The 16345-nt window shown below is 59.9% G+C and overlaps 2 protein-coding genes across 5 annotated transcripts; one reads left to right on the top strand and one right to left on the bottom strand.

Moving 5' to 3' along the window:
* The first annotated feature begins 1535 nt into the window (after positions 1 to 1535).
* CPPED1 (calcineurin like phosphoesterase domain containing 1) lies at positions 1536 to 7274 on the top strand. 4 transcript variants are annotated; one of them, XM_061549584.1, is made up of 5 exons: positions 1536 to 1979; positions 3516 to 3810; positions 4607 to 4896; positions 5185 to 5320; positions 6241 to 7274. In XM_061549584.1, exons 1-5 carry the CDS (start codon positions 1974 to 1976, stop codon positions 6450 to 6452), a joined length of 939 nt encoding a protein of 312 aa, XP_061405568.1. In that variant the 5' UTR covers positions 1536 to 1973; the 3' UTR covers positions 6453 to 7274. The 4 variants fall into 4 exon arrangements, with proteins under 4 accessions (XP_061405568.1, XP_061405567.1, XP_061405566.1 ...); XM_061549583.1 differs by having other exon boundaries at positions 1749 to 1979; positions 3598 to 3810; XM_061549582.1 differs by lacking the exon at positions 1536 to 1979 and adding an exon at positions 2842 to 3383 and having other exon boundaries at positions 3598 to 3810.
* Positions 7275 to 7287: 13 nt separating this feature from the next.
* Positions 7288 to 14579, bottom strand: LOC133341000 (protein shisa-9-like). Its single transcript, XM_061549579.1, has 4 exons — positions 13909 to 14579; positions 10861 to 11003; positions 10457 to 10579; positions 7288 to 9728 (listed from the first exon to the last, which is right to left on the bottom strand). The coding sequence occupies exons 1-4, from the start codon at positions 14451 to 14453 to the stop codon at positions 9055 to 9057; spliced, it is 1485 nt and encodes a 494-aa protein (XP_061405563.1). The 5' UTR covers positions 14454 to 14579; the 3' UTR covers positions 7288 to 9054.
* Positions 14580 to 16345: the final 1766 nt, after the last annotated feature.

Genomic DNA, 16345 nt, shown 5'->3' with positions numbered 1-16345 from the left:
TTTAACTTGAGTTTGTGAGTGTTAGGTGTTGTGTTAAACTTAATTCGGTGAGTGCAAACAATGACACACAAACTGAGACGTGAGTAGCGCCTCAAATGGTGCCACACGCACGCAGAGGAACACAACCACAAAGCCGCCACACGCATCAGGCGTCACGTCAGAGCCTCTCTGCACGGCACATCTGCTCCGCTCAACTCCGGCCGGCAGCGGTCTCGTGCCCGGGTGGAGAGGCTGCCCCCTGGTGGGGGGCCGCAGTACACCAACTCTGTCTCTCTCCCCAGAACAACAATCGGATGCAGCACCAACGCTTTGCAACAAACCTTGTTTCCTCCCTTAACGTCGGAAATCTTCCTTTAAAAAAATGTATTGAAACAGAAGATTCGTGCTGGATACAGTCACATTTGCAAATGTGATTTGTAACTTGTATCATTACACGTGTATCGATAGTTTCATGTTATTGTGCCATTGTATTGAATGACTCCTGCTGCGTGGTGTCATCTTGGTGCGGGCTCGGACTGTTTTGTTGATTTTTCTGCCTTTCCCAAGCTTGACCAATAGGACTTGTATAGTTAATGCATGTACAGTATTTATATTTAGTGACTTGCTGAACATCTTATATATTTTGCACTCCTTTAGTTGTTTATATTGTTTGCTGTTGACTTCTGTGAAACAAGAGCTTCATCGCTCATCGGATTCCTTCAGCCGAAATACAGATCCAGATCGTCATCGTAAGCGGCACTCCTCTGCACTACCAATTCCACAGGGCCTCTATCCGCACTACCAATTCCACAGGGCCTCTATCCGCACTACCAATTCCACAGGGCCTCTATCCACACTACCAATTCCACAGGGCCTCTATCCGCACTACCAATTCCACAGGGCCTCTATCCGCACTACCAATTCCATAGGGCCTCTATCCGCACTACCAATTCCACAGGGCCTCTATCCGCACTACCAATTCCACAGGGCCTCTATCCGCACTACCAATTCCACAGGGCCTCTATCCGCACTACCAATTCCACAGGGCCTCTATCCGCACTACCAATTCCATAGGGCCTCTATCCGCACTACCAATTCCACAGGGCCTCTATCCGCACTACCAATTCCATAGGGCCTCTATCCGCACTACCAATTCCACAGGGCCTCTATCCGCACTACCAATTCCACAGGGCCTCTATCCGCACTACCAATTCCACAGAGCCTCTATCCGAACTACCAATTCCAATGTTGGACAAAGAATCACGTGACCAGAGCTGACTTTATATTTCCCAATGCGCTTCCGCGACCGCCAACGCCCTCGTCTCAATTGGCTGCCACTGTCACGTGACGCTCCGGATGGCACCCAATCACGTGAGTCTGTCGTTGCCTATGCGCTCTACGAAATCAAATCGCTGTGAGTTTTCACGTGATCAATCAATCGCGGGGCCACGTGACCAGCGCGGGTAATCAACGAGCACGTGACCAATCAGGAGCGCGTGACCAATTAGGAGCGCGTGACTAATTAGGAGCGCGTGACCAATTAGGAGCGCGTGACCAATCAGGAGCGCGTGACCAATCAGGAGCGCGTGACCAATCAGGAGCGCGTGACCAATCAGGAGCGCGTGACCAATCAGGAGCGCGTGACCAATCAGGAGCGCGTGACCAATCAGGAGCGCGTGACCAATCAGGAGCGCGTGACCAATCAGGAGCGCGTGACCAATCAGGAGCGCGTGACCAATCAGGAGCGCGTGACCAATCAGGAGCGCGTGACCAATCAGGAGCGCGTGACCAATCAGGAGCGCGTGACCAATCAGGAGCGCGTGACCAATCAGGAGCGCGTGACCAATCAGGAGCGCGTGACCAATCAGGAGCGCGTGACCAATCAGGAGCGCGTGACCAATCAGGAGCGCGCGGACCCCCCAGCCGGCGAGAGCGTGCGGGGATGGAGGCGGAGTTCACGCGGCGCGCGCGCGAGCGCCGCTTCCTGGGCCTGGATGAGCGTGCGTGACCACCACCACAACCACCACAACCATAGCTCGCAACCACCACCACAACCACCACCAGGCTGCGTGACCACCACCACAACCATAGCTCGCAACCACCACCACAACCACCACCAGGCTGCGTGACCACCACAACCACCACCACGCTGCGTGACCACCACCACAACCATAGCTCGCAACCACCACAACCACCACCAGGCTGCGTGACCACCACAACCACCACAACCATAGCTCGCAACCACAACCACCACCACGCTGCGTGACCACCACAACCACCACCACGCTGCGTGACCACCACCACCACGCTGCGTGACCACAACCACCACCACCACGCTGCGTGACCACCACCACCACCACCACAACCACCACAACCATAGCTCGCAACCAACACCACAACCACCACCACGCTGCGTGACCACCACAACCACCACCACGCTGCGTGACCACCACCACAACCACCACAACCATAGCTCGCAACCAACACCACAACCACCACCACGCTGCGTGACCACCACAACCACCACCACGCTGCGTGACCACCACCACCACGCTGCGTGACCACAACCACAACCACCACGCTGCGTGACCACCACCACCACAACCACCACAACCATAGCTCGCAACCAACACCACAACCACCACCACGCTGCGTGACCACCACCACGCTGCGTGACCACAACCACCACCACCACGCTGCGTGACAAGGCCGCTGGAGCGTGGCCTCGCTTGCGTCACGAATGAAGATGTGACGAGCCCGGTTGTGGTCACGACCCTTAATTACTCGTTCATTACGAATGCAATTCACACGTTGATTTCCTGCTCAAGTTAGCACGGATGCATGTTTGTTGCTCTGAGCCAGTGGTGGACATTCCTCATGGCGGGGACGAGGCAATCCATAGGACTTTCATACGGAGCGGTTCTCCGTTGTATCGACCCCGGAGCGACGGTGACGATCGTCTGCGCCCAGCCAGGACGCGGCTCTCGCGAGCGCCACCGCGGAGCCGCCGCCGCCGGCCGGGTCGTGACCTCCGCGCCGTCGTCTTCACCGTCCTTGCGCATCGCCAAACTCCACCAGACTTCATACTTCACCAGCATTGACAGCTAAACGTGACCACCCCTTTATCGTCACGACCCTTGATTGTGTGCCGTGACCGTGACCTCGCGTGCCTGGACGTGCGAGCACGGCAGAGATGTGACGGCGCTTCATCGTCCGCGCAGCACACCGACAGCAATTAACAAAACAATCAGACATCGTCTCCACATCTCTAATAAAAATGTGTTTCTCACGTCCTATCAGCCGCACTCCCTCCTGGCTGCATGTTTTAGCAGCGCATGTTTCAGCGTCATTATTTAATTTCTCGTCATCGCCGAGTAATGTGCCAAGACTCGCTCCTTACCGAGGTTAGCGTCACGTCTTTGTATGTGCTCACTAGACACCTGACACACCATTGTATCAGTAATGTAACCGTTGCCACCGTCTGTATCCCTACCCTCACCCATATCTCTCATCCTTGCCCCTCGCCCTGCCCTAAGAATTATCTGACCCTGCCCTCTCACACTGCCCCTCACGGCCTGCCCTGCCCTTTTTCCTCCCGTCTACCCCGACGCCCCGCAGGCGAGTGGCAGGGCAGCTTCTTGTTTGTGCAGGGCGCCGACCCCCAGCTGGGGCTGATGAAGGAGTGGGAGTCGGGGGTGGTGAGCGCGGCGGGTGGGGACGAGTGGGCCGAGGAGCTGCGTCTCGCGCGTGCCGCCGTGGCCGCCGTCAACCGCATGCGGCCGCGGCCACGCTTCCTCGTGCTGTGCGGCGACCTCGTGCACGCCATGCCTGGTGAGGACGGCCTCACCCGCACGCTCGCCACATGCTCACCGCATTCTCCCACACGCTAACCACACAAACACCTCGACTGCACGCGCAACACACCTCAACAAGCTCACAACATGCCACGTGCACCCACGTACTATTGAAACTCGATCACCACGTACTCTGCGCACATGCACACTTCCTCCACGCACAAACCCCACTCGCTGCACCCACATATTCTACGTACAAACGCACTCACCACACACGGTGCTAGCACCCTCCCCGGCGTTGGAGACAACTCCAGCTACTGATGGAGCTACTGCTGCCACGATCGTGTCCACGCCAGCGTTATCCCCGTGCACCACCGCCGCACGCACGCACGCACAGACGGACGTGATGCTCGCAGACCGGTGCACCGCCTGAGGCTGAGACGGCCGAACTCATGCAGCTGTAATGAGAGAACGCAGCTCGCTCGGGACAGACTGCTCGTTCGATTGCACCACACGTTTAAAAGTGCCCCAGCTGTCCTGGCAGAGTAATTAACTAGGCTCTGTGTCGGCCGCGTCGACTTACCCCCATCGGTCGCGACGTCTGTCATCGTTGCCTCTCCCCATGGCCCCACATGGCACCGTCATTGTGGGGTCGAACGCTGGCAACCGTCAAATCGGTCACCGTCAACTTGGAAACGAGACTGCCATCAGAAAAGGCACGAATGGCAACGATTGCAATCAACACGCAGATGATTAAATCACCCCTAACCCTTTCACCTTTCCTCCCATGCTGCCCTTCCCGCTCTGTCTGCACGACGCGTCGCGTGGCGCAGGGCAAGCGAACCGCGCGGCGCAGGAGGAGGATCTGCGAGCCGCCCTGTGCGAGCTGGACCCCGCCATCCCGCTTGTGCTGCTGCCGGGCAACCACGACATCGGCAACGCCCCCACGGCCGCCACGGTGGAGGCTTACCGCCGCTCCTGGGGGGACGACTATTTCGCTTTCTGGGCGGGTGGCGCGCGCTTCCTTGTGCTCAACTCGCAGCTCTTCGTGGACGCGTCGCTCTGCCCCGAGCTGGCGGAGGAGCAGGAGCGCTGGCTCGAAGAGCAGCTCGAGAGCTACAAGGTGAAGAGCCGTCCACCCTCTCCCCTCGCCACCACCCGCCGGCCCCGGCGAGAGGGCGCCCGGGTGAGCGGCGGGCTCCCGCCCGCACTTGGCCCCCACCGCGATCGCCGGATGGTGCCGGCGACGCGGGTCTGTCGGACGTCCCCCGACTTTGCGGCAAGTGCCGCTACGTTGGCTCGCGTGCTGGGGTGCTGTGATTGGGGTGTTGTTGGCGTTGGGGTGTTGCCCTGCGCGTTTGTCACGTTGTGTCCTTGCGTGTCGCCGCGTCGCCGCCCCTTGTGTCTGCAGGCGGAGGGGCCGCGGGGGCCGCTCGTCATCCTGCAGCACACGCCGCTCTTCCTCGTCGCGCCCGACGAGGACGACGACTACTTCAACGTGGAGCGCCATGCGCGACGGCGCCTCCTGGACAAGTTCAGCGCCGCTGGTGACCGCCACCTCACTCTCCCAACCAGACCCACACACGGTTGTTGAATCGGGTTTTTTATGTTCGTGCAGTGAAACGTACGCCAGCCGCGACCTCTGGGCGGTGACGTAGCTCGGCGCTAGCACGTTCGCCACTTGGAATCCAGAAGGCCACCCTGGTTATCCTGCGGATGTCAACCGTGAGGCTGTACTCTGTTGCACAGTGGACATTACAGTATCCCGATTTCGTTAGAAACACGCAGAAATCACCACCCCCTACTGGAAGGCTCATGCCCGCTCAGGCCAGGTGCTGAATCACCTCGAGCCAGGACGGCTACCACTGGGGCTGTCGTTTGAATGCGTGAAATCTTCTTTTCGTGTCCGTCCACCAAAGTCGGTGTCCTTCGAACGGCGATCGCATCTCGGCGCTCGCGGGTCGCCTGCTGCAAGATCCTGCACAGTGCAGTGCCCTTTCTCCAGCAGTGGGCAGAGCAGCAGGTGTCACACGGTCCTCTCTGCCTCTCGCTACCGTAGTCGCAGCAGCTCTCAGGTTGTGTACTGCCAAGTGGCCGGGTTGGGTGCCAAGTTGGTTCGGTCATCCACGTGGTCCACCCCGCGAATTTACCTGTGGAGAGTTGTCCACTCACCTCGATTCCCACGCTGATCTCGGCACCGATGCGTCCGAGTTGCTCCCGCCACGTCTCCTTGCAGGAGTGTCGTTCAGTGCGAGGAAGCTCCTTGACTTCAGCTGTGCGGGTGTGTCGAGGGTGTCTGCTGTCTCCGTTTTGTGCGAGATGTGATGTAAGCTTGTTGTGTGTGAAGCGCTCCGAGACGCCCCGGCGTGTAATGGCGCTCGAGCAAAAGAAATCGTTATTGCAGGTGAAGAAGCTGGAGGCTGACCGGCGCTCACCTGTGTCACCCGCGTCGTGTCGCCACTCGCAGGTGTCTGCGCCGTGTTCACCGGCCACTACCACCGCAACGCGGGAGGGCGCTGCGGCGCCGTCGAGGTGGTGGTCTCCTCTGCCATCGGCTGCCAGATAGGCAGCGACGTGTCGGGTCTCCGTGTCGTCACGGTAACCGAGGCTGGCGTGCGACACCGATATTACGGGATGGACCAGGTCCCGGAATGCGTCGAGCTTGACGTGGAGCAGTGACCCTCGCGGAAAAACAACCGGGCGCGGCGCCTGATTAGCACAGGGTGGCGGCCGCTGCTGCTGCAGCTGCTCACAATAGATTTTTTTAACTGAGAAAAGCATATGGCCTTCGTAAAGCTGGGTCATCGAGCTGTAACTCGGGTGTCGGGTGTGCGTGTTGAACGTGGATTTAGGAATGACGGGATGGATTGGGGGGGGGCAGTGGGGAGGGAAGTGGTGGGGCAAAGAGTGGTGGTGCGAAGGCGTTGCCAATAAAGCGCCCGTGTCATGTGGGAGTGGATGCGTCATGGGCCCTGCTTGAGATTCAGCGTGCGCGCAGGCCGCGCCGGGACAGGAGCACACAGCTCACTTGTATTTAGGTCGTTTTAATGTTTAATCACGTATACGCCGTGGTTACATTGTAAACAAAAACACCAGGGATTATATTACACGCTGGTCTCGCTGCGCTACCAGGGAAGCCACGTATTGCTTTGCCTCGACACCGCTCGCACCTCTGTCCTCTTCATTTCTGGCTCGCCAGAAATTGTTTCTGTAACCATTATGGAAATTACGCCACCTCTAGACCCTGCAGCCGAGACGAATCGGTCAGCGACAAAATGCAGCGTTCCCCACGGCCGTGTCAGGCCCAGGCACGGCTCGGAGAGGGGTCCGCTTGCCTCGCCGGGCCTGCTGTTCACACAGACGCACGGCTGGAATGTTTTTAGCGAGTAGTATTAGCTTGGAATGGACAAAAACCCCTACATTTTCTATGTAATTTCACTAGTGTATGACTTGTAATTATAAATATATGGAAGCGTGGACATCACACGGTCTTACAAAATACCCACTGAAGTCGTGTACATATTACGAGTGCGTTCCATAAAAAGCTTACGTATGTATGTATGATTACACAATCACAGGGCTCATGCACATTTCGAATTGTAGACGAGAGTTATTAATATTAACATTACAACGTCAAAAAACGATTGGGTTGTAGTGGTGGGGAATGCAGCTGTGCTTACCACCGACACAGGGGCCCACACGGCCCAGGCCCCCACTGCGTGGACGCGGGTGAATTGGGCAGGCTTGGGGCGTCACGTGTCGTGTTGATCGACAAAAATACCTGCAACACCTGGGGGGCCGAATATTGAGTATGGCGCGTGTGGCGGCCCCCAGCCACCGCACGTGCACAAGCAGCCCTTGTATCGGCGCTGCCGAGGGGGGCGCCTGCCTACGGCAAGCGGGGACGGGCGAAGGAGGAGAACTGACACTGTGAGAGCGAGCCCAACGATGGGGGCGAGAGTTGCTCCGACTCCTCCATGCAGGAGACTTTGGCAGGAGAGGGGAGCGCTACTGGTCACGTTGGGTTTGGAGGGCCCACTGCCCGGGCTGCGGCCTACACCTTGGTTTGCTCCAGCCTCCTCGTGAAGTTCACTCGGCACGGCCTCCTCTTGATTTGAAGTTTAAGATGCACGACACGGTGGTTGTGGGGGCAGATGGCCCAGTTATGGCCGAGACTCGAGGATTTCCATGTGGTACAGGAACAGAAGTGTCGGGATTGGATCCCCAGACCGGTAAATCAATGGATAGCTTCAAATCATAGAAAAACCTCTGGAACTAAATACCGACATATCTCATTGAAAACTAATACACTGACGGAAAAGCCGTCGGAAACTCAGACTACTGAAAACGCCAAAGGAAAATCCAGCGAATTATGGAAAAGGCAAGAAATGTGAGGAAAATCTTAAAATAGACGGAAAACCCACAGAGTATAAATCCACTGGCACACTCGGCCGCTAACATCGACGTGTGGCCGCTGCGTTATTGCTAATGTTATTGCAGCGTCCCCATCAAGTGCCACGATTCATTACGTTTAGGGAGAGCGGCCTCCGCTAGAAGCTCCTTCTCACCATTGTCCAAAAAGGACAAGCGGTTGAATCGGACGCACGCGAGCGATGGATATAAAACGATGACGATCTCGGAGAAATTCACGGTAACATCAACTTTTCTTCTTTGCCACCAAAGACGACGCGTGTGATTAAAATCCAGTGCTGGCTGTGATTGTGGCCTGGGCTAGTTGGGCACGTGCCGCCCCTGCAGGGCCCAGAGATGCATCCTGCACAACGCAGCGCGCGTCCACGACCGACGGTGCGGCCCGCGGACCGGCCTCGTGGGTTCGGCCCGGGGTTGCCACGGTGGCCCCCAGGTGTTTCGTTCCGCCGATCGTTCCCTCGACAAAGATGAACAAGGTCGCGAAGAACGCGCGACACACGTCGCCGCACACACCCCGCTCATCCGAACCACGACCCGAACATGTAAACTGTGTACGAATCACGACACACAATCCGGGGACACACGCCGCGCTCCATGGCAATCCACAACCTCTGCTCCGCGCGGGGCTCTGCGGGGAGCGACCAGGGCAGCCAGGGTCACTGTGAGGCCGCACACCCTCGCCCGCAGGGACATGGGGCCGGGGCAGTGGGGCCACCAGCAGCACCGTTGCACGCGCCGCTCGCACGCGAACCCGCACAGCACACGCCACGGTGGGAGACTGCAGGGGCCCATCGGCAGGAACGTGGGGCAACTTGCATTCGCCTTGCAGACGAGACGAGGTCAGCGCCGTTCACACCGTCACCTCGGTCTTGCTGAGCGTCGTCTGCGAGGGTCTGAGCGCGCTCTGCTGGCGCTGGTGATGGCGGCCGCTCCCGCTGCCGCTCGTCGGGATCCTGTCGAGGGTGCTGTGGTAGCGCAGGGGCCCAGGCCAAGTGTCCTGCTGGGACAGCTGCCCCCGCACCCCGGGGCCCCCAGGACCCTGCTGCTGTTGCCCCCGCGTGTGGTGGTGCTGGAGAGTGTGGTGGTGCTGCTGCTGCTGATGGTGCTGTGGCTGGTGATGCTCGTGCTGGTGATGTTCGTGCTGGCTCTGGTGCTGGCTCTGTTGGTGCTGCGGCGGCGGCTGGTGGTGGTGGTGGTGGAGCGGGTGGTGGTGGTGGTGCTGCTGCTGGTGCAGCGCCTGGGAGCCCGAGCGCGACACGGAGTCCCCCTCGCCGCGGGGGAGGGAGCGCTCCCTGGCGGGGCTCGCCCACGCGCCGGGGTGCGAGTGCATCTTGGTCATGCGGCTCTTGGCCCCTGCCAGCTCGTCCTCGTCCCCGCGGCCGCCCCCCTTGCCGCTCGCCTCGCTCGCCTGGCGCGACGTGCTCGCTTTGACGGGGCTGGCAGAGCGCAGGGGCAGGGAGGTTGGCGGCCCCGCGTCAGAGGAGAAGTGAATCTTCCCCAAGTGATCCAGGAGCCCGGACTTCTCTGCAATAGCACGGACACGGGGGGCAGGGTGGGGGACGGCGCACCCGCTTATGAGAGACACCCAGATGGACCCCAGTCAGCATTGATGGATTTATCATCCATCCCCACGTTGAAACCGACGAAAATTGCTGTGAAGTGGATTTATATTCAAGAATCAATTTCCAAAATTTCACATTTGAGCATCTCTACCACTGTCACGTCCAAATAAAATCTCGACACGAGGTAATTCCTCCCCTCCACAAACCATTTTGGGTGATGTCTACATCCGTGTATTTCATCCAGCGAGTTCCATCTCAAATTCTGTCCAGAATTCGATGGATCTCCCCACCAATCTTATCTCCCGCTCACTCCCATAGCCACTCTCCAACATCACTTCAAACACCAAGTCCATCGTTCTCGCCACCATCGCACCCATCACTTTGTGACTCCCTCCCTAGGCCACCTCCTAGATCCAAAATATCCTTCAGCCCCACCAGAGACATGTCTCCACCGCTCTGCTGACCCCCCCATTCTGTCACCTGATTCCAGCTTCAAAGAGACCCACCAATCCTCCCGTCGAGCAAACATCCCGACACCCGCGCTCCCCAACCGTCTTGTCTCCACCGCCGTGCTGCCATCCACTCACACCCAGCTCCGTGTTGCTTCCCTGCGCGTTGGGGACGGAGCGCCCGGCCAGCAGAGGGAGCCATGGGCACGTGGACCCAAATCTTTGGGAAGGGCATCCTCACCAATTCGTTTCGGAAGGGAGGGATGTCGGCCTCCCTCCGCCTGATTGACTGCCTCGTAGGTGGGCGGGGCTTCCGAGGCCAGGTGCGGCTGTGAATGAAAGATGGTCTTGAGCTGGGGCTGATCTAGGAATGAAGAGAGGACGGAGAATACACAGTGAATCAGTCACGGGGAACACGGCGAATCGGTCACAAAGCACACGGAGAGTTGGTCACGGGGAACACGGAGAGTTAGTCACTGTGAATCAGTCACGGGAAAGATGAATCAGCCACGAGGTACGTTGCAAATCAGTCATGGGGAATTAGTCACGTGCATGGTGAATGTGTGCATGGTGAGTATCCCTGGCGTGGTGAGCATGGTGTGTGGTGTACGTGGTGAGTATGGTGAGTGAGCGTGGTGAGTGTACCCAGGCTGGGCCTCGCTCCGTGCATGAACCCGGCCTCCATGGAGGAAGCCCGGGGGGGCAGCATGGAGGGGAACCCCGGGGTGGAGCCGCTGTCCGTGGGCAGCGCCAGTCCACTCTCTTGGCGTGCAGACACGTCCAGCAGCCTGGGCGAGGGGGCAGGGGAAAGAGGGGGAAGCGGGGGTGAGAGAGAGGGGAGAGAGTGAGGGGAGGGCATGGGAGAAAGGGAGGGGGGCAGGGTAGGGGGGCATGAGAGAGCGGCGGGTGAAAGGGAGGGCAGGGGAGAGTGGGGGGCATGGGAGAGAGGAAGGGGAGAGGAGGCACGGGAGAGCGGTGTGGGGCAGGAGAGAGGGGGGGCAGGAGAGAGGGGGGGCAGGAGAGAGGGGGGGGCAGGAGAGAGGGGGGGGCAGGAGAGAGGGGGGGGCAGGAGAGAGGGGGGGCAGGAGAGAGGGGGGGGCAGGAGAGAGGGGGGGGCAGGAGAGAGGGGGGGCAGGAGAGAGGGGGGGGCAGGAGAGAGGGGGGGCAGGAGAGAGGGGGGGGGGCAGGCTGACTCCTCTCCTCCAGCTGGATCGGGAGCTGCAATGAGTACGATCGCTCACCCCCCGCCCCCCGTCACTCACCATTCATCTCGTCACATCACCCTCGCTCACCCCATCGCATTCACCTGCACCCTCACCCCTCACCCTGCAGCCCCAGTGCTTCACAAGGGGACGGGTTGAGACATTGGGAGCATTCCCCAGGTAGCATCACAACATAGGCGCGCGCTGATTGCTGTCCGCATGCACTGCAGTGCACGCACACAGACACGCTGGGCCAAAGATCTCCCGTATAGCCTACACAGGCAAGTGTTGTTTGCGAGCACCTATGAAGACCAATAGACTACACAGGAGGATGGGGTAGCCAGCACCGCGCTAGGCAGCCTTTGTTTCCCGATGGTGTTGATGTTTACACACCGCACCAGACACTCATCTTCGTCGTTGATTTTGGCCGTGATCGGGAATGGAACTGAGAGATATTCACACTCACACAGCATCTGCAATTTGGCAGTGGCCTCGCTCCGTCGAATCAGTCGAGCGGCATTCTCTTTTCATCAGCTGCGCAACGCTGTGTGGAAGCTGCCTGGCCTGTCCGCACATTTATGCCCTCCCTTCTCTATGCATGCGAAACGTGGTGCCCTTTAAAGGAACATACTTCAGGCTGGCCTGCCTACGATCCATCCGGAGTTTAACCAGCCTGGATTATATGAGGAGCGCAAAGATTCTCGAAAGCTCTGGACACATTCCCGTCTATGAGTTTCTCAGGCAGGCGAGGCTGCGTTGGCTGGGTAATGGAGCACGCCAGCCCAGCCACCGCATGCCCAGCAGCTGCTGTTTGGCCAGATCAGAGCTCGGCAACCTGCGGCTCCAGAGCCGCATGCGGCTCTTTAAGGACTGCTTCGTGACGTTATTCATATTCACTGGGGCTCTTGAAATATTGAGTTCTTACCGAATTGGACATTTTTTATTTTCTTGTTATTTTGGTTGCCGACCCCTGGGCCAGATAGGGGAGGGGGAGAGGAGATCGAATGATGTGCTCGGGAAGGACGTGGAGCTGATTGGACTTGCAGATGACTGGTTCCAGCGGCTTTAAGATCGACCTCTGTGGAGGAGGATCGTGAAGGACGTTACTGGGCAGTTGGAGGCAGTCGCTCTCCAACAATAATGGACAGAGTAACGACGCTCACAACAACTAACGTAGCGTCAGGCGGCTAAAACGCAGAAAATTCGCACAGACGGGAGCACAAGTGATGCATCTGCCAGTCATTTGAGTCAACCCATGGCACCTGGGTCTGCCCCGTGACCTTACAGCGAGCCTTCTACCCCTCACGTGGCCTCAACGTGCACCTAGCCTGGCACAAACATCGTGGAGACGTCAATGCCTCTTAGTGGCGAAGGGCAGCTATTGTAGGTGTGTATACACGTGTGAGCGTGTGTGTGTGCACGTGGGGAGCAGTGGTGTAGTGGTTAGCGCGCTGTGCTCGAACTCGCTCACTGTCTACACAAATTATGTATATCTGAACTGGTCCTGGGCCTCTCTTAGGGCGACTCCGCCTCAAATGAGTACCTGATGCGGTGTGTAAACTTCGCCACTGGGGAGACAAAGGCGGTCGGGCGTGATGTTGGCCATCCACCCCCTCGTGTGCCGTGCCGACTTTCAAAGGTGCTCGCTCACATCTCTTGTTCCTACAGTCTGCAGCTACGCGGGGTTCTTTGTGTGCACGTGGAGCGGAGCGGTTCGCGCGCTGCGCCACGCCTCCCGCTCACGGTCAACGCCAGTGACGATTATCTGAACCGGTCTTGGGTCATCTCTCAATCTCGACTCAACCTCAAATGAGTACCTGCTCCGGTGTGTAAACATCGTTATTAGGGAGACAAAGGCGGTCGGGCGTGGTGCTGGCCACCCCCCCCCCCCCTCGTGTACCGTGCCAGATTTCATAGGCGCTGGCTAAAAGCAAAAGGGAGATTGTTGTCTTTGTGTGTACACCTATGTGTGTGTACACGTGTGTGTGTGTACACGTGTGTGTGTGTACACGTGTGTGTACACGTGTGTGTGTGTACACGTATGTGTGTGTACACGTATGTGTGTGCGCGCACGTGGTGAAGAGAGTGAGTGTAACATGCGACTCCTGGCATCGCAGTCTCGCAGATGAAACACGGAGCCTTCATCCATCATCATCCTCAACCACAGAAGAGCGACAATAACTACAGCAACCGCAACCTCCACAACCACCGCACTAATAATCACAACGACCACACCAAAGAAACGACAAAAAGCCACGAACCCAACCACAACCGTCCGCTACTGAGCGGCCGTGCTCCCCAGCACCGGGGAGAGGAGCTCGCAAACCACGTCTCGCTTTGTGCACGAGGCCCCTCGGGTCGTCCAAACCCAAACAGAACCCCAAACGCTTCGGATAAACCCCCAATCCCCACACATAGAAACCCCGAGCCCTCCACACAGAGACACCCAAGCGCCCACACGGGCCCCCTCCCGTGTGGTCCCGTCTCCTACCTGCAGTGTCCGCCCGGCTCCCCAGGGGGCTGCGCGGGCAGCAGCCCCCCCGCGGGCTTGTAGAGGCCGACCTTGGTGAAGATGCCCGCCAGCAGCATGAAGGCGACGATGCCGCACACCGAGTACACCACCATGTGCGTCTTGTCGCGCGTCGGGCCGAAGGGCCCCACGACGTCTGGGGGCCCCGTGGAGTCGTTGGCGAGGCGCGGGGTCTCGTTCTTGACGCACTGCGTCTGGTTGAGGCGCGCGCTCGGCTCCTTGCAGCAGTAGCGGAACCCGCACGAGCCGCAGCAGATGAAGAAGGGGTGCTTCTGGCACACGAACGGGGGGTCGAACTGGCCCATCACGTCGTAGTAGCCGCGGCACTGCTCCGGCGTCTGCTCGTGCGACGGTTCGGGCGGCGGCGACGGCTCCGCCGTGGCCCCGGGGGGCCGCGTGGCCGAAGCGGCGCCTCCACTGGCGGCCCACGCGCTGGGCCCCCTCGCCGCCGCGACCCCCAAAAGCAGCGGGACGAGGCGGGCGAAGAGCCAGCGCGACCCTCGCATGGCGCCACGAACTCCTCTCCCCCCACCCTCGATCACCCCCACCCCCCCCTCGAGTGGGGGGGCGGGGTGGGGAGAGACCCTGGTCCTGAAAACGCTGACCCTCAGTGACCCCCTCCCTTGTCTCGGTTGTCGTCACGCTCCCCTCCTCGTTCTCCTCCTCGTCGTGACTCCGTCTGGTGGTCACCGAGGCTGTGGGGGTCCTCGGGAGGTCAATGTCAGGTGGAGGGGGGTCCTCGACGGTCACGGACCGGACCTCTGGGTCCCTCCGCTCAGCTCCCTCGATCCGGCGTCGTCGTCGAGGGAAGAGCGGCTGCTGCTCGACGTCCTCCTCGTCCTCCTCCTCGTCGACTTCCTCCGAACGAACGAACGCGCGAAATCCCAGTTCCTCCGCCCGAACCCTGCTCGGGTCCCCGTCGCAGGGTCCCAAGTTGCTGGGGTCCCCCCCGGATCGTCCCGCTGTGATGAGCGCGACGCCGCGCTCCTTACCTCGCGGCCCTGAGCGGCGCGGGCAGCCGAGACGCGGGTGCCCCCCCCCTCCTCCTCCTCGGGCGCGTGAACCCGCGGAGCGCAGCAGCAGCAGCGCGGAGGCAGCGCGCGCAGAGCGAGCGGCTCCCCGTGGCCACTCGAGGCGCGGGGAGACGGGACGAGTCTCGTGGAGATGGAGCCGAGTTTGGAGCGCGACGCGGAGCTGCAAAGCGCAGGGATGAACTGGTGAGATGTCGAGAAAATAAACTACGGTTCTGTGAAGGAGTGACCTCGTGAGATACGGAGAAGATAAATTATGATGATGTGAAGAAAGGTGTGTCATGGCAAAATCCGGTTATCCTGGGCGTGTGCTCGTCCATAGAAGGATTTATGGAACAAGAATCGAGGGAACAGCGATTCCGTCCACAGAAGCAATTGGGACCCCGTGCTATTTGCCATGCTCGCTCGACCCCTTGCTCAAACCCACGCGTAGAGACGGCACGATCCACGTGGAGATGGAGCCGCGCCGCTCCCCGTGGAGATGGAGCCGAGGCGCTCCCCGTGGAGATGGAGCCGAGGCGCTCCCCGTGGAGATGGAGCCGAGTTTGCGGCGCGCGCGAGATGAATGGACGCGCGGCTGCTGCGTGCGGCGCTCTCCGCGAGTGGAGCGGAGGTGGGGGCGGCGCCTGCCGAGCGGGGTCCGCGATGCTGAATTGGGGGGGGGGATGAGGGGGGAGGAGGGGGGAGGGGCCTCGCGAGCGGCGCGCTCGGCCCCGCCCCTCGGCTTCACCGCCGCGCTTGGAGGCAGCGGAGATCTGTGTACGTTTCTCATTGTGGGGGGGGGGGGGGGTGCTGATCTGATCCCATTGTGGGGGGTCGGGTCACTTGCGGGGCTTATGCTTGCTTGGAGCACGTTTTGTTTGCTCTGAATCGGTGTCTTTGTTGCTCGTGACAATTGAAGGAACGAGAGGCGCAGAGTGGCCGCGGGCTCGAGACGCGTCGCGACACAAACCGCGCGCCGCACTGGACGCTCGCGTCCCCCCCCCCCCCATACACGAGGCGCGCACACAGCCTGCTGCACGGGCACCCTAACACGCACACAGCCTGCTGCACGGGCACCCTAACGCACACACACAGCCTGCTGCACGGGCACCCTAACGCGCACACACAGCCTGCTGCACGGGCACCCTAACGCGCACACACAGCCTGCTGCACGGACACCCTAACACGCACACAACCTGCTGCACGGGCACCCTAACAGGCACACAGCCTGCTGCACGGGCACCCTAACGCACACACACAGCCTGCTGCACGGGCACCCTAACACGCACACACAGCCTGCTGCACGGGCACCCTAACACGCACACACAGCCTGCTGCACGGGCACCCTAACGCGCACACAGCCTGCTGCACGGGCACCCTAACAC

The sequence above is a fragment of the Lethenteron reissneri genome, chromosome 10 (assembly GCF_015708825.2).
Source record: "Lethenteron reissneri isolate LAM-NWPU_2019-01 chromosome 10, ASM1570882v1, whole genome shotgun sequence".
NCBI lineage: Eukaryota > Metazoa > Chordata > Hyperoartia > Petromyzontiformes > Petromyzontidae > Lethenteron > Lethenteron reissneri.
This window is presented reverse-complemented; position numbering and strand designations above follow the sequence as displayed.